The following is a 27,710-nucleotide window of genomic DNA, read 5'->3' on the forward strand; positions in this document are numbered from 1 at the left end:
TTGCATTCCAATCGCCAGTAATTATCAATGCACCTTGATTGCATGTTCGATCAATTTCAGACTGCAGCAGCTGGTAAGAATCTTCTATTTCTTCATCTTTGGCCCTAGTGGTTGGTGTGTATATTTGAATAATAGTCATATTAACTGATCTTCCTTGTAGGTGTGTGGATATTATCCTATCACTGACAGCATTGTACTTCAGGATAGATTTTGAAATGTTCTTTTTGACGATGAATGGCCAGTGGTTTATCGATTTTGTTGATGTTTTCAAAGAATCAGCTTTGGTCTTGTTGACTCTTTCAGTTTTTCTATTGTCTATGTCTTTGATTTCTGTTCTAATTTTTGTTATTTCCTTTCTTCTGGTGCCCATGGCCTTCTTTGCTGCCCTTCTTCTATTTGTTTGTGTTTTACGGGCAATGTTTCGATTTTGGCCCTTTCTTTTCGGATGTGTGCATTTATTGCTATGAATTGACTTCTGAGCACTGGTTTAGCTGTTGTCTCAAAAGTTCTGGTAGGATGTGTTTTCATTCTCATTTCATTCTGTGAATTTCTTCATTCTGTCCTTGATTTCTTCTGTGACCCAGTAGTTTTTGACCAAGGTATTGTTCAGTTTCTGTGTATTTGATTTGTTTTCTTCATTTTTTTCTATTATTGATTTCTACTTTTATGGCTCTATGGTCAGAAAAGATGCTTTGTAATATTTCAGTGTTTTAGATTCTATTAAGGCTTGCTTTGTGGCCTAATGTGTGGCCTATTACTGGAATATGTCCCATGTGCATTGGAAAAGAAAGTATACCTGGCTGCTCTTGGGTGGAGTGTTCTGTAAGATGTCTTTGAGATCAAGTTAGTTGGTTGTGGCATTTAGATCTTCGGTGTCTTTATTGAGCTTCTTTCTGGATGTCCTGTCCTTCACTAAAAGTGGTACGTTGAAGTCTACTATTATTGTGAAGGTGTCTGTCTATCTTTTCAGTGCTGTTAGAATTGGTTTCATGTATTTTGGAGCCCTGTCGTTGGGTGCATAGATTTTTATTATGGTTATGTCCTCCTGCTTTATTGACCCCTTAATCATTTTATAGCGTCCTTCCTTCTCATTTGTGGTAGACTTTGCTTTAAAGTCTATTTTGTAAGAGATTAATTTTGCCACTCCTGCTCTTTTTTGATATATTCTTTCCATCCTTTGAGTTTTAGTTCATGTCTTTTAATCTAAGGTATGTCTCTTGTAGGCAGCATATTGATGCACCGTTTTTTTTTTTTTTTTTAATCCATTCTGCCACTCTCTGTCTCTTTATTGGTTCATTTAGGTCATTTACATTCAACATGATTATTGATAGGTATGAGTTTAGTGCTGTCATTTTTATGTGTTTTGTGTGTGTGTGTGTGTTGTTGACAGTTTTTTGTTCCACTTAATTTTCTGTGCTGAGTTATTTTTCTTTTGGTATTTTGTAGTTGGTGAGTCTATGTATTTCTTATTTTTTACTTTGATGTGTAGGATTTTTAGTTTCCTTTGTGCTTACTTTCATGTTTACCTTTATTTTTCTAAATTTAAACTAATCTTTTATTTTTTGATGTCGCCTTGACTTCCTTTCCTATGAAAGATCTATGACTACATTTTTTAGTCCCTCTTTTTAGTGTGGTCATCTTTTACATATTGACGTCTCAGTTTCCCTATTTTCAGTGTTTTTGTTTTGATTTCTTTTTGTTTCTACCCTATCTGGGTTTATATTTGGTTGTTCAGTCCTGTCTTCTAGTCTTGGGTTGTTATCTGATGTTATCGATTTTCTAACCGGAGGACTTCCTTTAGTATTTCTTGTAATTTTGTTTTGGCTTTTACAGATTCCTGTAACTTCTGTTTATCTGGAAATGCCGAATTAAAAACCCACTACCATCGAGTCGATTCTGACTCATAGCGACCCTATAGGTCAGAGTAGAACTGCCCCATAGAGTTTCCAAGGAGCGCCTGGCGGACTTGAACTGCCAACCTCTTGGTTAGCAGCTGTAGCACTTAACCACTACACCACCAGGGTTTCCATGCCCTAACTACGCCATCATATTTGAGAGACAGTTTTGCTGGATATATAATTCTTGGCTGGCAGTTTCTTTTTCCTCCAGGGCTTTATGTGTGTCATCCCATTGCCTTCTTGCCTGCATGGTTTCTGCTGTGTAGTCCAAGCTTTGTTTTATAATTATTCTCCCTTGTAGATGACTTGTTGTTTATCCCTAACTGCTCTTAAAATTCTTCCTTTATCTTTATTTTGACAAGTTTGATTATAATATGTCTTGGTGACTTTCTTTTGGGATGTATTCTGTGTGGGATTCGATGAGCTTCTTGGGTGGATATCTTCTCGTCTTTCACCATATCAGGGAAGTTTTCTGCCAACAAATCTTCAACAATTCTCTCTGTATTTTCTGTTATCTCCCCCCTCCCCGTTCTGATACTCCAGTAGGTTATTCCTCTTGATAGAGTCCTACATAATTCTTAGGGTTTCTTCATTTTTTAAAATTATTTCATCTGCTTTTTCCTCAAATAAATTCGTGTCAAGTTCTTTATTTTCAACCTCACCAATTCTGACTTCCATTGCCTCAATTCTGCACCTGTGACTCTCTATGAAATTGTCTAATCCTGAAGTTTTATTGTGAATCTTCTGGATTTGTTTGCTGTCTCTATGGATTCTTAAAGCCTGTTAAATTTATCATTATTTTCTTGTACAAGCTTCTTAAATTCCTCTTTTCCTTTGTGTGTTCCTTGGCTTATTCTGCATTTTGCCTGATATCCTTCCTGATTTCTTGAAGAGCTCTGTATGTTAATCTTTTGAATTCTACCTCCTAATTCCAAGGATTTATCTTCCTTCAGGAGGTTTCTTGGGTCTTTGTTTTGGTTGCTTGCGGAAGCCCTCATGGTCTGCCTCTTTATGTGATTTGCTATTAGCTCTCATATCCGAGCCATCAATAAGTTATTATATTTATGTTATGTTTGCTTACTGTGTCCTAGCTTCTTGTTTTGTTTGATATGTCCAGATAAGCTGGTCGTGTGTGCTACTTTGATTATTGGCGTCTTTGAAGCTCTCATGTCCTGTCACTACGTGGTTAGAGCTGTTACTAGGTATGTGAGCCCAGGAGTCCATTTACTTTTCTTGTGTGGAATCAGCTCAGATGTCCAAGTTGTTGGTCGCAGAGTGTGTGGTGCAGGCTCTCACCTACAGTCCTAGACAGGCAGGGCTACGTATGGGGTTTTTGGAATAGCCTCAGGTATCTGGCTGCAGCAGGGATTATGTGCTGAGCGAGGTAGGGGGCTGACAGCTGCCCACGAGGGCCTGGTTGTAAGGCATGTCCCTGTTCCCTAGAGCCTGTAGGTGGGTGGGTTTTGCAACTAGACTTTGAGCACTCAATGCCGTTGGTCGTAATCACTGGGAGACACCACTTATTGTCAGACCCCTGTTGTGGGTGGCTAGGGGGAGTGGATGGAGCCACCAGTTCACCCTGGTGTGGGTAGGTGAGAACCCAGCTTAACGGGCAGAGTGGTGTCAAATGTCACGAATCTGCCACTCCCCCTTAGCTGTTGCAGTTGAAAATAGGCTTCAGGTATATATCCTGTTGTGCTGTGCTAATGTGGGCCTACGCTGTTGAAATGGGACCACACCGGTCTAGGCAGGGGTGAAAGGCATTCAGAGTCCGTGAACCCCTTGTGCCTGTGCCTAATGAAAGGGGCTGTGCCTCCTTTGAGTTCCTGGCTTAGGGGAGCTAGCAGATCATTTTTTCCTGTTTGTTAATCTGTTCACTCTCCAAAGCTGGCCCCGGGGGCACGGCAATTGCTGAAGCCGTATCGGGATCAGAGCATTGTGGGGCAGGGGTGAGTAAATGGGACAGACGTACTTCCTGGGGCAGCGGGGGGAAGGTTTTTTTGACCCAGCACAGTAGATTGAACGCTTGTACTCAACTTTTGCAGATTCAGCTCCGCTTCTCCCTGGTTCTGGAGGCTACTGCAGACTGTTCAGTCTTGTTGGGCAATCCAGTACAGGTTTCCTTATATTATTTTCCAAAAACTTGATAGACAGCGTTGGAGTACAAAGTATTTGAATGAGTTCACAGCATTCTCCTAAAAGCTCCAGTTCAGTATGCTTTATTGAGTTTTTAATAACTAATTGAAGTATGCATGCAGCACACTTTATACTGGTCAATTTTTTTATTATAAACCTTGTTGCTTTCACCGCATGCTGTGATGATTTATTTCTGAAAGTCAGAATACGCTATGTCAGAGTCTTCAGAATCCTCATTTTGCTCTGACATTTGCCATTCTATTGCACTATCATTTCTGAACAAATCATCAAATTTAATCATACTAGAGCCATTATCTGTGGTTACAGATTAAATCTATTGTAAATCAATGTTGTACTTCTCTAAAATTTGATACACAGTGTTTCTATACATACCTGTGTGTCTTTATTTTAATTTTCATTCCCAGTGTCAACAGATGTATCGTCTTGTAGGAACTAAGCTTAAATTTCTAGAATTGACCCAATCTACTGGCAGCATCCACTTTCAAAGAAAATACTTGTTTTTCTAGATTACTACTAATTTTGGTGTTTTCAGTCACCTCATATGCATGGGAAAACTGGACGATGAATAAAGAAGACCGAAGAAGAATTGACACCTTTGAATTGTGGTGTTAGCAAAGAGTATTGAATCTACCACGGGCTGCCAAAAGAATGAACAAATCTGTCATGGAAGAAGTACAACCAGGAAGTTCCTTGGAAGCAAGGATGGCAAGATTATGTCTCACATACCTTGGACAAGTTCGCAAGAGGGATTAGTCCTTGAAGAAGGACGCCATGCTTGGTAAAGCAGCGCATCAGGGAAAAAGAGGAAAACCCTCAACAAGATGGATTGACAACACAGTGACTGCACTGATGGGCTTAAGCATAGCAATGATTGTGAGGATGTTACAGGACTGGGTAGTGTTTTGTCCTGTCACGCACGGGGTCGCTATGAGTTGGAACCAACTCAATGGCATCTAACAACAACAGCTAATTTTGGAGCTGAATTTTAAGGACAAGTGAGGTATTTCACTAATATTCTCTGAGTTGATTGAAAATTTTTGACCACTTAAAGCAATAATTGGATTAAAAATTTTATTGGGATCCTGAATATTCAATTAACTCAAACGACCATCCGTAAAGAGTAATACAACACGTGTTATTGATACTTATTTGTTTGTCTAAGGCCTCCTTCAATGACAGACTTGTCTGAAGGGGAAACAGGCTTTGTGGGGCTGAACATGAGCAGCCTTGTGTGGTCTGCTAGTTCGCTATAGTATGCTAAGTCATCCTTACATAAGTCTCTGGAATGTCACTATTATTGTCCACTAGCCCTGTAAAACCTCTGCCCTCCCTCCCCCTGCAGGGTGTGGAAATCTGCTTTGGTCCTGTAGCCACGTAGGATTCATGTCTTATGTAATTCTCCCTAATATACTCCTTTGCCGCCACACTGAATTTGGCTGCCTTTTTCTTTGTTCTCTCAGCACCCTCCAGTTTTGGAGGCAGATTTCTCATTACTGATCCATGCCTGAACAATTGGTGAGCAAGCCAGGAGAGTGAAGAAATGGCAAGTGGGGATGAGGCATCTCCACGAGGGGAGGTCTGGCTCATGTGCCCTTCTGCTGGGAAAATCCCAGTTGGCCGGAATACAGAGATGCCCTGAATACACCAAGCGGAATAGCCCAGTTGTGGGCAGACATGTATTTTCAGAAGTGTGAAAAGCAAGCTAGGAGAGCAGTAGCAGCCGTGGTCATGATATTATCATTTACCTCATACGTGTGTGAAAGGTGGACAATGAATAAGGAAGACTGAAGAAGAATTGATGCCTTTGAGTTATGGTGCTGGTGAAGAACATTGAATATACGATGTACTGCTAGATGAACAAACGAATCTGTCTTGGAAAAAGTACAGCCAGAATGCTCATTAGAAGCAAGGATGGCTAGACTTCGTCTCACATACGTTGGACATGTTATCAGAAGGGCCCAGTCCCTGGAGAAGGACATCATGCTTGGTAAAGTAGAGGTCAGCGAAAAAGGAGAAGACCCTTCAAAGAGTTGGATTGACACAGTGGCTACAACAGTGGGCTCAAGCGTAACGATTATGAGGATGGTGCAGGACCAGGCAGCGTTTGGTTCCGTGGCAGTCAGAGCCAGAGCTGGCTCAATGGCACCTTAACAATGACAACGAGACTGTCTGGTTGGAATCTCTCCTCCAAGCAGGCGTGATCAGCCTGCTGGGGACAGTCCTACTGGTACCAAAAAAAAAACAAACCCAGTGCTGTCAAGTCGATTCCGACTCACAGCGACCCTACAGTCCTACTGGTAATTCTCATTAAATTCTACCTCAAATGATGCACAGATAGAACACCCACCAGGGTTATGCATCAAACCATGTACGTGTACCTCAATGTACAAAATGGGTGACGGGCATACCAGGACTTGGTACTGCTGTGGGTCTCTTTTTGGTGCCCCACTGGGAGTTGAGGGCCGTACTGTTAGAGGAATGGTCTGCTTTTATGCCTTTCATCCAGGCTGCCTAAGGAAAGGCTTTGGGTCTAGAGTATTGTCTGATAAGAATTGTGTTGCCTTCTCTCGCCCAGTTTCTTCTCCTTATCAGCAGAGCTTCCCCCTGTTCTGGGCACAAAGTAACTTTCTGTCTCTTGCACATGCCACGAGAACCATATGGCACCTAGCCAACCCCACTTCTATATCTCTTCCTGCACAGAGAAAATGAGTCTCGCACTGTGGCACAAGAAGGGGGGAACGTGCCAGGTTTGTAAGAGCGGGCCTCGAGGGTTGGACTGAGGGGAAAACAGGCTTTGCAAGGCCAAACAATAGCAGCCTCCTGTGGGTGGGTTGTGGTCTGCTAGTTCACTACAGTTTGCTAAGTCATCCTATGTAAGTCCCTGCCACGTAGCCACTTTTGTCTGCTACCCGTATAAAATCCCACCCCTCGCACTGTGGGGCACTTGGATCTATCTCCTTTGGTCCTGCTCCTGCCCAAGAGTCACCTTGTATGTAAGTCTCCCTAATATACTCCTTTGCTGCCACGCTGGAGCTCCCACCTCTTTCTTCGGTCTCTTGGCCCCCTCTATTTTTGGAGGTAAATTTCACTTTACTGGTCCGTGCCTGCACAGCATGTAATGTTTTTCGTTGCTTATTCGGAACACTTCTGACTCTTTCTTCAATCTTCTTTGTTACCCTGCTTTGCATTGTATTCGTCTGTATGGTGATCCTTCAGGTGCCTTTTCTGAATTCGCTGCATGGTCTTCAACCATATCTGTGTTGCCAGTTTTACACGTGCTTTTATTTTCAGTCTTTTCATACTTGAAAGATTCTCAACATGGGTTTTCTTTTGTTCATCCCATATTAGAAGTCAAGGGATAAGAAATAATATTAACATTGGGCATATTTACAGCTACCATATTATATTACACTAAAAACAAGGCTTAGATTTTGGTAGTGTAAAGAGAATAGACTACATAAAGACGTTTGTGAACTGAATTAGAACCAGAACGTATTAAAATGCTTTAAGCCTTGTATTTCAGAAAAAAAACAGAATAACTTCAGTTTTTCATTCACTGGGTTTGCCGATTTCTTTCATTTGAAGTCCTACTTTACAACATTTATGTACATTCATCCAGTACCTTTTGAAGAAAAATCTCACTTCACAGTGATGCTATCAAATTGTTTTCAGTGAAACAATGGTGTATCACAATTGAAACATTTTCTTCTTGCTAGTTGCTGATGTTTGTTAACATTTTGATTTGTGAGATAAATACCAAAATTTAAACATAAGTACAATGTGTGATAACCAAGAAAAAATTCAGATTGAATACAAAAATGGAATTGTCAAAAAATTATACACTATTTTCTATTTCTTGAATTTAAATATCGCACTTAAAGAATGTGAGTAATGGACGTTTAAAATGTTTGCGCTCACCCGACATATTTCACTTCACATAAAACTGTTGAGAGCTCGATGCAGTTTAAGCAGCTCTTTCAGGTTTCTGACTACGAGTGTTCTCGGCTCCTGAGCATTTCTCACGCCCTGGGTAGGCACAGCCAGCATTACCGTGAGAGGGCTCAAGCGCGGAGCGGAAATAGCGAACTCTGAACTGACCTGGGAAGGTCTCTCGTGACAGCAGTCGTCATCTTTATCTGTGGCTGCGAGATATCACTTGCCAAAGCAGTGAACCATGCACTCACCAGCCATGTGCCAGAAAAGTTGGCACGCACGGGCTCCAGACGCAAATCAAACATAAACGGTCCAATGGTCTTGTTTACAACTGAAAAATTATTGTTGAGCCGGAAATAGCAGAACAAATTAAATAACGGTTTTCTATTTCGGTCTAGGTTCAGAAAAACATGTTTTTTTTCTATTCAGGTTTTGGTTTCACTCTGGCAAAAATTTTGGGTTTTGTTTTTTTTGGTTTCTGTTTTTGGTTCTGTTTCAGTTCGCAGCCCCAGTACCTACAACATGCAGGGTACACTGTCACCTTCTCACCTGTTTTCTCTTTCTGGAACAACCCCTTGTCAAATATCCCCTTGGATAACTCCTTCACATCCCTAACCAGTTAAACCATTTGCCCTCCAGTCTATTCCAACTCTCTAGGAGCTTCTCAGCGCAGGGACCCTGGGTCCAAAGAACGTGCTCTGCTCTTGGAGCTGCTTTCTTGGTGGTGTGAGGCCCCCTGTTTCTCTGCTTGCTTCTCTTTTTTATATCTCAAAAGAGATTGATTTAAGACACAACCTCATCTTGTAGATTGAGTCCTGCCTCATTAACATAACTGCCACTAAGCCCCCCTTTATTAACATCGTAGGGGTAGATATACAACACATAGGAAAATCACATCAGATGACAAAATGGTGGATAGTCACACAATACTGGGACTCAGGGACTAGCCAAGTTGACACACATCTGGGGGGGACTCAATTTAATCCATGATAGTGCCGCCATGTGGGTTCAGAGTAGAACGGCGCTCCATGAGGTTTTCAGTGGCTGTTAACGTTTTATGAGTAGATCACAAGGCTTTTCTCCTGAGGTTCAGCCTTTTGATTATTAGCTGAGACCTTGATTGTTTTTACCACCTAGGCACTTCCCTTCACATCCCTAGGTCAGTGCTTAACTTTTTGGAAATTGCCAAATAGTTTTCGCCAGTGGATACACTCTTTTACATTCCATTAGCAATGGATGAGGGTTCTAGTTTCTCCCCACTCGGAACCATACTTGTGTTTTTGTTTTTATAATAGCCATTCTAGTAGGTGTGAAGTGGTTTCTTATTGTGGTTTTTACCTCTATTTCCCTACTGACTAATGAGGCCGAGCATCTTTTCTTGTGCCTTTTGGTCATTTATATATCTTCACTGAGTAAATGTCTGTTTAAGCTATTTGCCCATTTTTTAAATGGGTTGTCTTTTTGTTGTTGAGTTGTAGGAATTCTTTATATACTCTGGATATTAAAACCCTTCAGATCTGATTTGCAAATATTTCCTCCCACTGTGAAGGTTGTCTTGTCACTCATAATGGCGCTTAGTGCACAAAATTTTAAATTTTGAAGAGGTGCAATTTGTCCATATTTTACTTGGTTGCTTGTCCTTTCAGTGTCATATCAAAGAATCCACTGCCAAATTAAGTATTTAAATCATTGATCTATTTTGAGATAATTTTTGTATACGGCGAAGTCCTCGGGGGGTGCAGGTGGTTACGTGGTCAGCTACTAATCAAGACGTTGGCCATTGGAATCCACCTAGGAGCACCTCAGAAGAAAGACCGGGCAATCTAATCCCAAAAGAGCACAGCCACTGAAAACCCTACAGAGCACACTTCTACTCTGACACACACGAAGTCGCCATAAATTGGAACTGGCTTGGCTGTAACTGGTTGTTCTTTTCTTTCATATGGTGTGAGGTAGTGTCCAGCTTCATTCTTGTACATGGGGAAGTCTAGTTGTCTCAGCACCTTTGTTGAGGAGACTATTCTTTCCCCATTTAATGATATTGGTACCCTAAATGAAAATTACTTGGCTCTAGGTTGGGTTTATTTCTGGACTGTCAGTCCTCCTGCAGTAGTTTGTGTGTATATCCTTATACCAGTGTAATGCCGCTTTGATTAGTGTAGCTTTGTAGTAAGTTTTGAAATCAGGAAATGTGAGTTTTTTACTTTGTTCTTTTTCAGGATCGTTTTAGCAATTTGGGAAGATTTGCAATCCCATGTAATTTGAGGGTCGTCTAATCCATTTTTGCAAAAAGGCCAATGATATTTTAATGGGGTTTGTGTTGAACTGCTTGGAGTTGTACTAACATCTTAACAATACTAAGTCTTCCAATCTATGAAGACAGAATGTCTTTGAATTTATTTAGGTCTTCGTTCATTTTTTTTTTTTTTAAATAATACTTCATTATATTTTTGGTGAAGGTTTACACAGCAGTTTAGGTTCCCATTCGACAGCTTCTACAAATTGTTCAGTGACATAGGCTACATTCTTCATAATGCATGAACATTCTCATTTTTTCTGTTCTGTTCTGTTTCCATTAATCTAGTTTCCCTGCCCCTTTACCTTCTCATCTTTGTTTTAAAGTAATTGCTGACTGTTTGGTCTCATATAGATGATTTTTTTAAGCAGTACATTACTCACAGTTGATATTCTTTATTTTGTGAGCCAGTCTGTTATTTAGCTACAAGGTGAGCTAGAGCTCATTTTGGTTCAGGGTTTAAAGAGTATGTCAGGGCAATAGTCTCAGGCAGTCCTCCAGTCTCAAAAGGCACACTAAGCCCAGATTTTTTAAGAATTTGAGGCTCTGTTCCATATTTTTCTGCATTCTATCAGGATTCATCTATTGTGGCCCTGATTAAAATGGTCTTTTGTAGTAGTCAGGCACCATCTAGTTCTAGTCTCAGAGTTGATGAGGTTGTGTTTTGTGTAGACTTTTAGTCCTATAAACTAGTTTTTTCTTTGATACTTTGGTTTACTTCTTTCTCTTTTGCTCCAGATGAATAGAGACCAATAATTATATCTTAGATATAACTTAGATGGCCACTCGCGAGTTTTTAAAACCCCAGACACTACTCACAAACTAGCATGTAGAACATAAATTTCATGAACTATATTATGCCAATTAACTGAGTTGCTCCACAAGACTGTGGTCCCAAGCCATCAAACCCAGAAAACTAATTTCATGAGGTATTTGGTTGCTATGAGTTGGAATCAACCCTGCAGCAACAACACATTTGGTTTTGGTTTGGGATCGGGTTGGTTATGTCTAAGAAGTACAGGTATCTCCCACTTTTCGAAAAGTTCACTTTTACTCCATTTTGCTTTTACGAAAAGACCTACATTAGTACCTATTTTCTCTAACAGAAAGAAATGCAAGGAGGATTTTTGCTTTTGATTAAAAAGTTAAAAAACAAAAATAGCTTTCAGTGTTTGATTTGCAGCATGTCGTTAAAGAGGCTGTGTGCATCCCAAGCGGCAAGAGTGGCATCTCCAAGCTCCTTCCCCAGGAACTACAGTCAACACCAGGCCACCGTAGCTTTGAACTGTGTCTGTGCGCATCTGTGCTTTATCTCGATTTATCTCATGCATACGTTAGCAAGATGTGTCCTAAGGTATCAGAAAAGCCTAAAAGAACTGTAAGGGTATTATGCCTAGTGTAAAAGTGGACATAATTGTTTCAGTCATGATAAATGAGATAAAGACATTGTCATGGATTGAATTATGTCCCCCCAAAAATGTGTGTATCAGTTTGGCTGGGCCAGGATTCCTGGTATTGTGTGATTTTCCTTTATGTTTTAAATCCTGCCTTTATGATGTTTATGAGGGGGGATGGGCGGCAAGTTGTGTTTGTGAGGCAGGACTCAATCTACAAGACTGGATTGTGTCTTGAGGTAATCTCTTGGGATAGAGAGACAAAAGCACCTCATACCACCAAGAAAGTAGTGTCAGGAGCAGAGCTCATCCTTGGGACCTGGGGCCCCTGCGCAGAGAAGCTCCTAGTCCAGGAGATTGATGAGAAGGCCAACAGAGAGAGAAAGCCTGCCCCTGGAGCTGACGCCCTGAATTTGGACTTTTACCCTACTTTAGTGTGAGGAAATAAACTTTTCTTTGTTAAAGCCATCCGCTTGTGGTATTTCTGTTATAACAGCGCTGGATGGTTAATTAAGACAGACATTGTGCGTGCACTGAACTTGCCTGTGTCCACCATTTGTATTGTTTATCCTCAGAGAGAAAGAATGTTGAAAGCTGCCAAAGTTATTATTGGTTGTGCTAGTAGCAAAGTGGTCTCTTTTAGTTAGTATCCAGCAATGGATAAAACGGCAAGTCTATTGCTTGAGCAGATTGGTAGGTGTACATATATTATTTCCACTTTATATAGGCTGTGTATTTATCGTATCTTTCCTGCTTTTATGATGTTAGTATTATTTGGCATGATTTGGTAGGTTGTTTTTCTGGTCTGTGAATGCTCAAAATTTTTTCCCATATAAATTATCGGTAATTGTTTCTTCGCTTCTTGCCATTTCGGCTTCCAAGAGGTTTCTTCGGAGCGCTCTACTTTTAGAAAGCAGGGAAACCTGTATCTGTAACCATTACCCCTGTATATACACATATACATTTACATGCCTATACACATGTGTGCCTACATACATATATACATGCACGTATGTTTTCCAGTTATTGCTGTTGTTGTAAAGTTATGTATGTCATAGCGATTACCAAAAGGTCCTTTTTTCTTAAGTGTACATCTTCGTAACATCATTTACCTTGGTCAAACTGTGGACGCTTCACCCTCAGTCGGGTCTTTTTTTTTAAATGTTTTCTAGTTTTCAGTGTACAAGTCTTTCATCTCCTCTGTTAAGTTTATTCCTGGATATTTTATTTTTTTATGTATTATTTTAAATGGAATTATTTTCTTAATTTTCTTTTCAGTTTGTTGATTAATGTTGTACGGAAGCACAACTGATTTTTATGTGTTAGTATTCTGCCCTGCAAATTTGTTGAAATCTTTTTTTAGGCATAGTAGCTTTCTTTTGGATTTTCTTTTTTAGGGGGGAAGGCTCTTCTGTCTACATGATTGTTTTCTGTAAATAGAGAGCGTTTTATTTCCTATCAAATTTGGATTCCTTTAATTTTTTTTTTTTTTCCTGCCTAATTTTCCGGCTGTGATGTCCAAGTACGATGTTGAATAGTAGCAGTGGTGGTGAAAACAGGAACTCTTGTTTTTTTCTTAATCTTAGGGCAGAAAGCTTTCATTTTTTCATTATGGAATAGGATGCTAGCTGTGGGTTTTTCATGAATGCTTCTTAATCATGTCAAGGAATGTCCGTTTGATCCCCAGTATGTTGAGTGTTTTTTAATCAACGAAGCATATAAGATTTTGTGAAATACTTTATCAACTGAGATGATCATGTGGTTTTTCTTTGTGTATTACATTGATTTTCTAATGTTTAACTATCCTTGCATTCTGTAATAAACACCACTTGGTCATGGTGCATAATTCATTTAATATGCTGTTGGGTTTGGTTTTCTAATATTTTGTTGAGTATTTTTGCATTTGTATTCATGGGGGAGATTTTTTTTTTTTTCTGGTCACGCCTGTATCTAGCTTTACTATCAAAGTAATGTTCACCTCATAGAATGAGTTAGGAATAGTTCCCTCCTATTTTTGGAGGAGTTTGAGAAGGCTTGATGTAAATTCTTTAAATGTTTGGTGGAATTTAGCATTAAAGCCGTCAGGTCCTGGTCTTTTCATTGTTGGTATGATGTGAATTACTGATTCACTCTCTTGTTATACTATTGAAATTTTCTATTTCTTCTTGAGTCAATTTAGGTAATTTGTGAGTTTCTAGGAATCTAATCTACCATTTCATCTAGATTATCTAATTCGTTGGTGTACAACTATTCATTGTGTTCTCTTGTAACTTTTTTTATTTCTGTATAATTGATAGTAATGTGTCTATAAAAAAAATGTGTCTATAATAACTTTATTTCAGTTATTTGCTACTTCTCTGGTCAGGCTAAAAAACTTAGCAGTCTAAAATTTGTCAATTTTATTGATCTTTTCAAAAAAACAAGTTTTCATTTCACTGAGCCTCTCGATTGTTTCTCTAATCTGTATTTCATTTAGCTATACTGTAGTCTTTATTATTTCTGTCCTGGTAGCTTTGGGCTTAGTGTACTCTTCTTTTTTATTTCTTCAAAGTGTGATGTTATGTTTTTGAGTTGAGAGCTCTGTTTTGTAATGTAGGTTGTTTTAGTTACCTAGTGCTGCTGTGAAAGAAATACCACAAGTAGATGGCTTTAACAAAGAGAAATTTTATTCTCTCAGAGTCTAGGAGGCTGGAAGTCCAAATCCAGGGCGCCAGCTCCAGGGGAAGGCTTTCTCTCTCAGTAGGCTCTGGGGGAAGGCCCTTGTAATCAATCTTCCCCTGATCTAGAAGCTTCTCAGTGCAGGAACCTCAGGCCCAAAGGACATGCTCCCCTCCTGGAACTTTATTCTTGGTGGCATGAGATTCCCCTGTCTCTCTGCTTGCTTCTCTATCTCGAAAAAAATAGACTAAATATACAGCTAATCTTGTAGATTGAGTTCTGCCTCATTAACATAACTGCCTCCAATCCTGCTTCATTAACATCATAGAGGTTAGGATTTACAACACTTAGAAAAACCACACCAGTAGACAGTCACACAGCACTGGGAATCATGGCCTAGCCAAGTTGACACACATTTTGGGGGGACACAATTCAATCCATAACATAGATATTTAGTTCTATAGATTAATTTTCCTTTGAGCACTGTCTTCACTTCATCCCCAAAGTTTTGCTTTTGTTTTTGTCTCTAAGTATTTTCTAATATCTTTTGTGATTTCTTTTATCACCCATTGGTTATTTAATAATGTGTTGTTCAATTTTCACATATTTGTGAAATTTGTTCTGTTACTGATTTTTTCATTTCATTATGGTCAGAGAAAATATAGTTTATTATTTCAATCTTTTTTTTAGTGTATTGAGACTTGTTTCTGTACCTAACACATGTTCTATCTTGAAGAATGATCCAGGTACACTAGAGAAGAATGTATATGCTGCTGTTGCAGGGTAGAGTGTTCTATATATGGCCATGAAATCTGATGTACACTTTTATTCAAATCCTCATATTTTCTTTTTGATCTTATATCTAGATATTCTGCCCATTATTAAATGTCTCTAACTCTGAATGTTGTAGGTGCCATTGAGTTGGTTCTGACTCATGGTGACTCTACATACAATAGCACAAAAGACTGCCCAGTCCTGCACCATTCTCAAAATCATTGTTATGCTTGAGCCCATTGTTGCAGCCACTGTGTCAGTCCATCTCGTTGAGGGTCTTCCCCTTTTTCACACATCCTCTACTTTACCAAGCATGATGTCCTTCTCCAGGGACTGACTCATCCTGATAACATGTCCAAGGTATGTGCAACTTAGTCTCGCCATCCTTGCTTCTAAGGAGCATTCTGGTTGCACTTCTTCTAATACAGATTTGTTCGTTCTTTTGGCCGTCCATGGTGTATCCAGTACTCGTCACCGACACTGTAATTCAAATGAATCATTTTTTCTTCCATCTTCATTATTCAGTGTCCAGCTTTTGCATGCATATGAGGCAATTGAAAACACCATGGCTCAAGTCAGGTATACCTTAGTCTTCAGGGTGACATCCTTGCTTTTTAACACTTTAAAGAGGTCCTTTGCAGTAGATTTGCCCATTGCAATACTTCATTTGATTTCCTGACTGCTGCTTCCATGGGTGTTGATTGTGGATCCAAGAAAAATGAAGTCCTTGACAACTTCAATCTTTTCTCCATTTATCATGATGTTGCTCATTGGTCTAGTTGTGAGGATTTTTGTGTAAGCTCTGAATGTAGAACCGTATTTCCCCATTCAGTTCTGTCATTGTTTGTTTTGTTTCCCTTCTCATTTCCTCTTGAATATGTTTTTCTTTTGTTATTTTGTTTATGCTTACCATGGGGATTACCTTTAACATCCTGGATTTATAACAATTGAAATTAAATTGTTACCCTTTTAGCTTTAATAGCATACAAAAACTTTGGTTCTACATAGCTCTTTCTCCCAGCCTTAAGTTTTGTTTTCACAAATTACATCTTTATTCATTGTGTCCCCAATAACACAAATTTATAAACACTTTTGTGCATTGTTCATTTAAATCATATTCGCTGTGAGTTGGAATCGACTCGACGGCACTGGGTTTTTACTGGGTATGACATAGAAAGTAGATACCAATCTAAAATACAATATTACTGCCTTTTATATTTGTACATTTAAATTGCCTTTACTGAAGATATTTATTTCATTATACAGCTTTGCAGTACTATTCAGTGGTTTTTGTTTGTTTTTAACTTTCAGCCTGAAGGGCTCCCTTTAGCATTTCTTGAAAGACAAGTCTATTCTAGTGGTAACTGACTCCCTCAGCTTTTGTTTATCTAGATATGTTTTAATTTCACCCTCATTCATGAAGAACAATTTTGGCAGATATAAAATTCTTGGTTAATAGTTTTGTTTTTGTTTTCAGCATTGTAAATATGTCATTCTGCTGCCTTCTGATCTGCATGATTTCTATTAATTTGATTGAGGATTCCTTGTGTGTCGCTTTTGCTTTTTTCAAGATTCTCTCTTTGTCTTTTGACAGTTTGATTATAATTTCTCTCAGTGTTGTTGTCTTTGAGTTACTCCTTCTTGAAATTAATTGAGCTTTTGGATATGCAGATTCATGTCTTCAAGTTTGGGACCATTCCAGCCATTATTTCTACAAATATTCTTTTGCCCCTTTCTCTTGTGCTTTTCCTTTGGGTACACCTGTAATGGATGTGTTGGCCTACTTGATGTCCCACACATCCCTCTGGCTCTGTTCACTTTTCTTCATTTCTTTTTTCTTTTGGCTCTTCATACAATAATTTCAATTGTCCCGTATATACATTCAATGATTCTTCCTTCCTTCTACTGAGATATGTTATTCAACTCCTCTAGTGGATTTTCATTTTAAGTATTGTAGTTTACAGTTCTAAAATTTGCTCTTTTTCATAATTCATATCTCTGCTGATATTCTTATTTTCTTGTTTGTTGCTGTCAAGTTGATTTCAACTAATGTTGATCCTGCATGTGCAGTAGAACTGTGCTACAGGGTTTTCAGTGCCGTGGGCTTTTGGAAGCAGATTGCCAGACCTGCTTTTCGAGGTGCCTCTGGCTGGGTTTGAACTGCCAGCCTTTCAGTGAGCAGTTGAGTGCTTAACCTTTTTGCCATCCAGGGACCCCTCGTTTTGTTAATACGTGGTTTTTCTTTAGTTCTTTGTCCATGTTTTCATTTCCCTCACTCTCTCTAGCCTTCTCTGGGACTGCAGGTTGCTACCAATATAAAACTACCACCTAACCAGGGAGCAGCTGAGGCATGGGCAAGTAGAACATTCCATAAAGCTGTCCTACCATTTCGAAGTCACCTTTTTCTTAACTCTCTGTTTGCATGTTGTTGTTGTTTTGTGCTATCGAGACGATTCAGACTCATAGCAACACTTTAGGACATGGTAGAACTGCCCCGTAAAGTTTCCAAGGCTGTAACCTTTATGGCAGCAGGCTACCACCTCTTTCTCCCACAGAACAGCTGTGGGTTTGAACTGCTGACATTTCTTTCAGTTACAGCCAACTGCTTAACCACTGCACCACCAGGGCTCCTTTGTGTTCACATATGCTAAATGTGGAGAGAAAATAGAATCACATAAGATGCTCAGTTAAAACAAGAGAAGGCAGAAAAGAGTGGAAGACAAAAAAGAAATGAAGAGTAACAAATATAGTCAGTTAATACAACTATATGTCCCTGATCACTATCTAAATAAAACAATTAAAACACAAAATATTTGATCTACAAGAAATCCATTTTATACATAAAGACAGAAATCTTAAAACTAAAGATATGGAGAGAAAAGAGACAGAGGTCAGACATGCTTTGTCTGCCAGAAAACACCAAAAGAAAAAAAAAAAGCAGAAAATGGCAGAACCAACTTTGGAACCAGTTAAAAGTTTAGAGCAATTATGATTCTCTGAACTTCTGCATCTGTGGCTTGGAGTCTGTCATTAATTTTGTAAAATTCTCAGCCATTATTCAAATAGTCCTCTCTTCTCCTGGTATTGTCGTTGCACATATGTTACATTTTTTGGTTCACAATTCTTGAATATTCTTTTCTTTGTTTCTTCATTCTTTTTTCTTTGTATTTCAATTGCAGGTTTCTATTTGACCTATCTTAAAGCTCACAGATTTTTTCCTTGCCTGTGTTCAACTTATTGGTGATCCCTAAAGAGTTTCCATCTCTCTGCTCACATTACCCATCTGTTCTCGCATATAGTTTACTTTTCACATTGGAAGTCTTTTTATAGGAGTCATTTTGTTGTTAGGTGTTGTTTATTGCTTTAAATTCCCAGTCTGGTAATTCCAAAATCTCTGCCATATCTGAGTCTGGTTCTGATGCTTACTTTATCTATTCAATCAATGGGAAAAGCTGCCAGATCTTTGGCATTTTCTAGTTATTAATATCTCAGCCTTGTTTCACCAGTGCTTTATGTTTTATTGTGTGTTCTGGCGGGTGTTATGGAAGGAGGCGAAATTTTTTTTTCCTCCACAAAGAAATGATGGTCTGATTGTGGAAATAAACCTTTTATTTGTTACATGTTCTGGCTGTTCTGAACCATAAATATAAAGAGGAATAAGACTGGAATTGGTCATAGTCAAACTGTGCAGAGATAAGCTCATTGTGTTACAAATATTGTTAAACCTATGAGATAGAATGACACCAGTCAGGAGGTAAATGTAGACAGCAAAGGGATGAGGCTGATTGGCAAAGTTTATAGTAAAACACAAAACCTTGTGTGACCTCCCTGTGAAATCTCAGTTCCCCAGGACTGTCAGCCTCAGCCATCCTTTTGCACACATTGGGAAAGATGGTACCTTGCTGATCCAGAATATGTGTGATCTTTTAGAACTCAGTGGTCTTTGAGGATGTGGCTGTGGACTTTACCCAGGAAGAGTGGGCTTTGCTGGATAGTTCTCAGAGGAAACTCTACAGAGATGTGATGATGGAAACCTTCAGGCACCTGGACTCAGGTAAGCTTGGCTTCATTTTTCTTATTTACATCTTTTATGAATAAATATATTGTACTCTTTGACCTTTGTATAGGATTTGGGTTGAAGAATTGGAAGACATTGGCAAACATGACAGGTGTTTTCACTGCCGTCATGGGACATGGACTCTAGTGGTTTCCCCATGAAAGTAAAAATCTATGTATTAAAAAAACCAACCAAACCCATTGTCACTGAGCCGATTCTGACTCTTAGCAGCCCTACAGGACAGAGTAGAACTACCTCATTAGGGTTTCCAAGGAGTGGCTGGTGGATATGAACTGCTGACCTTTTGGTTAACAGCTGAGCTCTTAACCACTGAGCCACTAAACCTCCATGTATTAAAATAACTATTTTTCTTGTGGTTAAAATCCTTGAGGCTCTTTAAGTGTTGTGTGTGAGCATTGACTTCAGGGATCACTTTGAGGCAAAGAGATTTGTGGTTTAGTATCTTGTTAGCATTTTACCATGTTTATTACAGACTTGATGATTTTGCTGTAGATAAACTCACACCTGTTCATCTATAGAAATCATGGAGACAAAAGTATTGATGCAGTGTCAGGGAAACATGCTTGCCTGTCCTCCCTCATGATCTATCCCTATGAGCCCCATATGAACTACACTAAATTTTCTCACTGAGAAGCAAGGGAAAGGCCTTAAGAGAGTGGTCAGATGACTTATCCTGGCTGTAGTGTTGTGGAGCACCAAGAAAGCAAGAATCCTCTGAAGCCCTGTGAGGATGGAATTACATTTGAAGACATCAACTTGAAATAATTTCTTTTGGCTTTAGGAGGCAGAAATTACACATGTACTCGAGCTTACTTGATTTTTCATCAGTGCTCTTTCATGCCTTCTATATTTATGGAAAAAGACCTCCCCATTTCGTCTTTTAATATTACCTTTCCACACACGCATTGTTTGCAATACTTTTTTATCTTGCTCTCCTAATTACCCCTTACTTATGTTAATTACCCCTTACTTATGTTACCATCTACTCTGTCCTATAGGGTCGCTATGAGTCAGAATCGACTCGACGGCACTGGGTTTATGTTACCATCACTCTCAATTATTTCTTAGTAAATTCTGTACCCTTTTGACCATTGCCAAAGCTGTGCAACAGCCAAATGCCTCAAAGTCTTTCTTTCTTCACACATACTTTGTTCCTCCAAAATGTCCTTGCTGTTTTTTTTCCTTTTGTGGAACTCCACTAAAAATCATTGGGTCAGTTTTTCAACAGGATAATAACGAACAAAAGTTATCCATGACGGATGACTCCTGGTTCTCCATATTAGGAGAAATCTGTGTATTCCATGGCATTGAATGTCAGCACAACAACCAGGGAGAGAATGTGAGGTGAGTATTACATCTCAGTGAGCAGTGCCTTAGGATGTCTTAAGGTGTCGTGACATTTGTGTGTGTGTACATGTGTATGTATAAAAATAGCTCTAAAATGGTGTGTTCACGTAATTTTCACAACACAGTATTTCCATAAATGTGAATCAGATAATTGAGTATTTGGAACATATTTCAGTTGTACATAATTATCAGAAAGCTCTGTTTAGAAATATTATGACAATAATGTTAACCCCCTCTGTGAGATGATTCAGCCTATACAACAATATGAGACAACACATGGCAGAAAACATATATTCACTCTGTATGGTCATTGTGAAATGGTAACAGATTTAATTCTAACAACATGTTTCCTGTTTTTTACAGAATAGTTACAGTAGAGAACCTCCATGAAAGTAAAGAAGGTAGAGTAAAGAAAAGTAGAGAAGTAAATCAGTGTAGAACAACTTCCAGCTGGATTGGAAATCTTGCTAGCCTCAAAAGAACTCATGCTGGACTAAGTCCTTCTGAGTGCCTTGAGTGTGGAAAAGTTATCATGGATCATTCATCGTTTGAGCATCACATTGGATCTCACACTGGATACAAACCTTATCATTGTAATGAACGTGAAGAAGACTGCAGTTGTCCCTCTTACCTAAAACCTTTCGTAAGAGAGAAACCTTGTAAATGTAAGGATTATGGGAAACCCTGTAGTTGTTCCTCACTCCTCACTGAACATATAAGAACTCTCAATGGAGAGAAGCCTTATGAATGTAAGGAATGTGGGAAAGCCTTTAGTTCTTCCTCATCCTTCAATAAACATGTCAGAGCTCACAGTGGAGAGAGGCCTTACGAATGTAAGGAGTGTGGGAAAGCATTTAGTCAGGTTTCAGATCTCACTAGACACATAAGAGTTCACAGTGGAGAGAAGCCTTATGAGTGTAAGGACTGTAGGAAAGCTTTTAGCTATCTCTCAAACCTCACTAGACATATAAGAACTCACAGTGGAGAGAGGCCTTATGAATGTAAGGAATGTGGGAAAGCCTTTAGTCGTTCCTCATTCCTTGCTACACATATACGAACTCACAGTGGAGAGAGGCCTTATGAATGTAAGGAATGTGGGAAAGCCTTTACTCGTTCCTCATTCCTCGCAACACATATACGAACTCACAGTGGAGAGAGGCCTTATGAATGTAAAGAATGTGGGAAAGCATTTAGTTCTTCCTCATCCTTCCGTAAACATATAAGAACTCACAGTGGAGAGAGGCCTTACGAATGTAAAGAATGTGGGAAAACCTTTAGTCAGGTTTCATATCTCAGTAGACACATAAGTTCTCACAGTGGAGAGAAGCCTTATGAATGTAAGGAATGTGGGAAAGCCTTTAGTCAGTGTTCACAACTCACTAGACATCAAAGAGCTCACAGTGGAGACCGGCCTTATGAATGTAAGATATGTGGGAAAGCTTTTAGTCAGTCCTCACACCTCATTAGCCATATCAGAACTCACAGTGGAGACAGACCTTATGAATGTAAGGAATGTGGGAAAACCTTTAGTCAGTCTTCACACCTCACTAGCCATATAAGAACGCACAATGGAGACAGGCCATATAAATGTAAGGAATGTGGGAAAACCTTTAGTCAGTCTTCACATCTCACTAGCCATATAAGAACGCACAGTGGAGACAGGCCTTATGCATGTAAGGAATGTGGGAAATCCTTTAGTGATTACTCATCCCTCACTAGACATAGAAGAACTCACAGTGGAGAGAGACCTTATGAATGTCAGGCATGTGGGAAAGCCTTTAGTTCTTCTTCATCCCTCCATAAACATGCTAGAACTCACAATGGAAATAGGCTTTATGATAGGAATATGGGAAAGCCTTTAGTTGGTCCTCATCGCTCACTAAGCATAGATGAGTTCATAGTATAGAGAGGCCTTATTGGTATAAAGAATTACAGAACGCCTTAGTCCTCATATCTCACTAACCATATAAGAATAGTTAACAGGGGAGAGAAGCCTTATGAATGTAAGGAATGTGGGAAAGTCTTTGTTATTTCTTCTTACCTCAAGAATTTCAAAAGAAGTCTTAATGGCAAGAAATTTATGTATGTAAAGAATGTGTAAAATCTAGTTATTCCTCATGCTTCACTAAACAGGGCTTACAGTGGATAGAAGCGTTATGAATGTAAGGAATGTGAGAAAGCCTTTAGTTATTCCTCATTCCTCAGTAAAATTGTAAGAACTCGTAGTGGAGAAAGGCCTTATGTACTTAAAGAATGAGGGGAACTCTTCGGTTTTCGTTCACCCTTTGGTAATGTGAGAAGGTACCCTAGAAACAATATACCAAAAACCAAACCCAGTGCCATCGAGTCGATTCCAACTCATAGCAACCCTGTGGGACAGAGTGGAACTGCCCCATAGAGTTTCCAAGGAGCCCCTGGCAGATTCGAACTGCCGACCCTTTGGTTAGCAGCCATAGCACTTAACCACTATGCCACCAGGGTTTTCAGAAACAACATATGTATAAGTAAGGTTGGAAAGGTTTTGGTAATGCCTTTAAAAAACTTGAAGGAGGACACATGGGAGAAAAACCATGTAGTGTAAAGAATGTGATATGGAAAAGTTTTTTTGCTTTTCCCCTTGTACTCTCCAAGATGTGAGGATTCATGCATATGGAAAAGTATTCACTAATTACTTCTGCTAAATACGTGAGTTGTCAAGGATTTCATTTTACTTGGATCTACAGTCAGCACTCATGAAGCAGCAATCAAGAAATCAAATGACGCATTGCATTGGGCAAATCAGCAGAAGATCTCTTTAAAGTGTTGAAAAGCAAAGATGTCATTTTAAGGACTAAGGTTCACCTGACCCGAGCCATGGTGTTTTCAGTCGTCTCATATGTATGCGAAAGATGGACAGTGAGTAAGGAAGACGGAAGAAGAATTGACACCTTCGAACTATGGTGTTGACAAAGAGTATTGAATTTGCTATCGGCTGCTAGAAGAATAAACAAATCTGTGTTGGAAGAAGTACAGCCAGAATGCTCATTAGAAGAAAGGATGACTAGACTTCCTCTCACTTCCTTTGGACATGTTATTAGGAGGGGCCAATACCTGGAGATGGACATCATGCTAGGTAAAGTAGAGGGTGAGCAAAAAAGAGGGAGACCCTCAATGAGATGGATTGACTCAGTGGCTGAAACAGTGGGCTCAAGCATAACAACAATTGTGAGGATGGTACAGGACTAGGCAGTGTTTTGTTCTGTTGTACATAGGGTCACTATAAGTTGGAACCGACTCGATGGCACCTAACAACACCGAGAAATATGTGAGAAAAACTTCTGAAAAATCATGTATATGTAAAGAATATGGAAACATCTACAAATGTTTTGGAATTCTTAGAAAACATGTGAGATATTAAACTGTGGATTGATTCTATGAATGTAAAAGATGAGGGAATTTTTCACTGTCTCTTCTGTTAGGACCCCTATGAGACCTCACATGCAGAGACTCTGACTGTAAGCCAAGTGACCTTTTGGTGGTATCACATGACTTTGGATGAGTATCAAAATGTTATTTTGGTTCTCTTACATACAGATTATTATAAAATTTCATCACCCTTTGCTGCCTTGAAATGTGTTTTCTTTTTATCAACTATATTTCTAAAGTTTTTATAGTTTTTCACATTATAATGCAGTATGTTCTCTTTGTAGAATATTTGATTTCAGTGGGAAATTATAAGGAAAACTGAAAAATCACTCAATATCCCACTACTTATGCTGTTTTGGGTAATTCCTTTTAGTCTTCTTTGTATGCAAAGCTGTGTTTGCTTGAAAAACCAAACCCATTGCCTTTGAGTTGATTCACACTCATAGCAACGCTATAGGACTGAGTAGAACTGCCCCATAGAGTTTCCAGGGAGTGCCTGGTGGATTTGAACTCCGGGCCTTTTGGTTAGCAGCCAACCTCTTAACCATTATGCCACCAGGATTTCCAGAGTTTATTTAGAGAATATCAATTATATTGTATGTGTAGTGCTATACTGAGGTTTTTTTTCATTACTTCTGTCATTTGTCCTCCACAGTTGTTATGGTCCCTGGTTTATTGATGAGAAAACTGCTCAGGAAGTTTTAACCCAAATTCTCACCATCTCACAAAAATGCCCCACATAAGAGGTGCTGTGAAAAGCAGGGTTTGCACGAAAGGAGGGCTCCTCATGGACCCACAGCATGACCTAGCAGTAATGAAACTTCTGTCCAGCACAGGCCCAGAGCCTGCATTTTGAGACAGAATCCTACTTTTGGTAATCCTCTAGTTCCGGGAGTGCCAGGAGCTGAGGCTGCGATTAATTACTGGGCTGAACTAGACTGGCGACTGCCGCTCCACCTGATGTGCCTACCTCAGCGGTGTCGTATCTCATGCCAGCTACTGATGTTGACCACATCAGTCTCCCAGAATTGCCAACAATCAGCCATGGTCGAGAGGTTACGTTGTTAGGCTACTTTCTGTTTGTATCTATAGCTTTTAAGAAGTGGTATTATAATTGTGGCCTTGTTAAGTTTTGTCATCTATGGATAAGTTTTACTTTGCTGACTTGCTGAGAACATTTGAACATGATGGTTCAACATAAAATAGACTATATAAACTTATAAAAAGGACTATAGTATTTCAGACATGGATGCTGTTGGACTGAAGAGGGATTTTTAGGAGTCGTGTAGAAACTTATGTTCTTCAGGTTGCTGCTAACCTAGGATAACATGGAACCAAGATTAGGTACATGAGACTGAGTAAACTAAAAGAATTACCACAGGTTTTTATGAAAATATTACTGATGTTCAATGTTCTAATTTTTAAACATTAAAAAAAATTATTTCCCTTTCCCTATTTTAGTGTAAAAATCAGTTATTTCAATAACTAGTCTTATTATGCTGGTTACAGAATATAGATTAAAAGATGCTATAATGGTTTAGATAATGCCACCTATGAACTCCAGGAAATAATACTGAAATGACCCTGATAAAAAGTAATTCTTCTAAACCACATGACCCTCTTTTATGTTGCTTATACCGACTTTAATATTGTTAAATATTGTCAGTCCTTAATCCAACACTCTAAGGAATACTTTCACATGTTGAAGAAGCCTAACAACCAAAGTCAAAAACCCAAAATCTGTCTGATATTTTTCCAGAGGACTATGTATACTAAAAAAGGACATTAGCTAAAAGATTCCCTAGAGTCTCATTGGAAAAGACTGTACATAGTTTTCCTTACGAATCTTTGTGCTGCTAAATTACAGGGAGTTAAGACTTGCATATACCCCTCCCACTTAAAGAAGACTGTAGTTCCTGTTTGGATTGTCCAGCCATCAAAATGACTCAAACATAAATTCACCTACCCTAATAAACTGAAGGAGACTACCATGACAGAAGCAGACAGCTCTACCCAAGACCATGGAATGAGATTTCGTGCAGGCAAATGAGATTTTTTGGACTACGCTTTATAATCTTTACTTTCTTATTTATCTTGATTATTCTTCCACAAGTTGAAATTCTTCCTTAGTAAGGTATAGTCTGTGGAAATCCCTGAAGTAGCTGCTCTTTGTCTGATACTTAGAGATTTTAAAATAACATTATTTTTTCAACTGGAATTAGTAAATTAGTACTTTGCCATGTGTTGCTTTCTGATTTATGTCCAGTACTTTCTTTGCCATGCATATGCAGGCTATTAAAGTCTTTGGGTTCCTGTTCCTACTGGTATAGGTAATTCTTACAGGATTGCATTTAAATTCCCTTTTCTCTAAATCAAGAAATTTCCCTTTACATTGTTAATTTTTTAATGTCTTTGCTAGATGTTGTTACCCCCTGCCTAACGCTTATAGCCTTTGAAGTTGCCTTATTATATTATTTTTAATTAATACTTTTACATTATGAAGCTTTTCTTAAGTAAATATAAGCTATTAACATATTTTTTTTAATCGTAGGTACTAAAGAAAACTAAAACCGAAAACCAAACCCAGTGCCACCGAGTCGATTCCGACTCATAGTGACCCTATAGGACAGAGTAGAACTGCCCCATAGAGTTTCCAAGAAGGGTCTGGCAGATTCAAACTGCCGACCCTTTGGTTAGCAGCTGTAGCACTTAACTACTACGCCACCAGGGTTTCCAAACAAAACTAAAGTCTAATGCAATATAGAGTTGCTATGAGTCAGAATCAACAAGGCCAACAGGTATTGCATTTAAATGTAACGTTCCTAAAAGGCAAATAAATAATTAAAGCTAGATTTTTTTGTAAGTCATCTGGTTTTAACATTACTCAGATCTTTCAATAATAGATTATTTTGCAAAGATGCTATAATATCTACACAGGAAATTGTTCTTGGCTATTTCATTTTGCTACAAGTTTCACATCCATACAGAAGTACTATTTTATCATATTTAGTTATATTTTTCTTAATACAGGGAATGTCATACTTTGTAAGGAAACCAAATATTTTTCCTCAAAAGGATAAAAATTAACATTATTTGTCACATATAACTCTATTTCTCTAGAAACAGAGCTAACTGCTTAAGTAACTTTTATAGGTCATTACTTTTAAGATGACTAACTTTTAAGGTCTAAAATAATTCATTATTTAATAGATTTTAAGGTGAAAGTTTAGAATTTAACAGTTACTCTTTAAAAGGATAATATTTGTGGTAGATTGTGTATTTTCTTTCCTCCAGTATAAATCTCTTGCTGGCAGTAGGCCTATTTAAGAACAGCTAACTTCTCCAGTGAACGTTTAATTTTGTATACTGCCCCGCCCAGATTTTAAAACATGGCTTTTTCAGAAAGTTTAACAATATGCCTACAGGAAGAAAAAAAACAAAAAAAAAAAAACCTCTCTATGTTCAAATGTGAAATTAGCTAAAGTTAAGACAACTGTCTATTTGTGACAACTCCCTGACAATTGGCTTGAACAAATAAGTCCAACCATCCTTCTCCCAGGTAAAATACTGGGACCAACATAGTATGTGCCCCCTGTGGATACGTATTTTTTAATGGAGGATCAGGATACCCCAGCATTGCCAATTCAAACCCAGATAATAAGTACCATACCTGGACTCTCTCCTGTTTGGATGGCTAGAATATAACGTGCCGATGTACTTCAAGCCACGTAGCAGTACCTTTAGACATCCATTCTTATAATAAAAGTCTA

At 38.8% G+C, this 27,710-nt stretch overlaps 1 protein-coding gene across 7 annotated transcripts in view; it reads left to right on the top strand.

The window, feature by feature from the left end:
* LOC100667540 (zinc finger protein OZF-like) overlaps positions 1 to 27,397 on the top strand; it is a 46,646-nt gene extending 19,249 nt beyond the window's left edge. For 6 of the 7 annotated variants that reach the window (XM_023540461.2, XM_023540464.2, XM_023540462.2 and 3 more), the window contains 3 exons: positions 19,041 to 19,164; positions 20,406 to 20,532; positions 20,899 to 27,397. In XM_023540461.2, coding sequence (XP_023396229.2) covers positions 19,041 to 19,164; positions 20,406 to 20,532; positions 20,899 to 22,441 — 1,794 coding nt within the window. In that variant the 3' untranslated portion in view covers positions 22,442 to 27,397. Of the gene's footprint in view, positions 1 to 19,040; positions 19,165 to 20,405; positions 20,533 to 20,898 lie in introns of those variants that run through there. The other variant, XM_023540466.2, reaches the window with a different exon arrangement.
* Positions 27,398 to 27,710: the final 313 nt, after the last annotated feature.

Source organism: Loxodonta africana, chromosome 3 (genome assembly GCF_030014295.1).
Source record: "Loxodonta africana isolate mLoxAfr1 chromosome 3, mLoxAfr1.hap2, whole genome shotgun sequence".
NCBI lineage: Eukaryota > Metazoa > Chordata > Mammalia > Proboscidea > Elephantidae > Loxodonta > Loxodonta africana.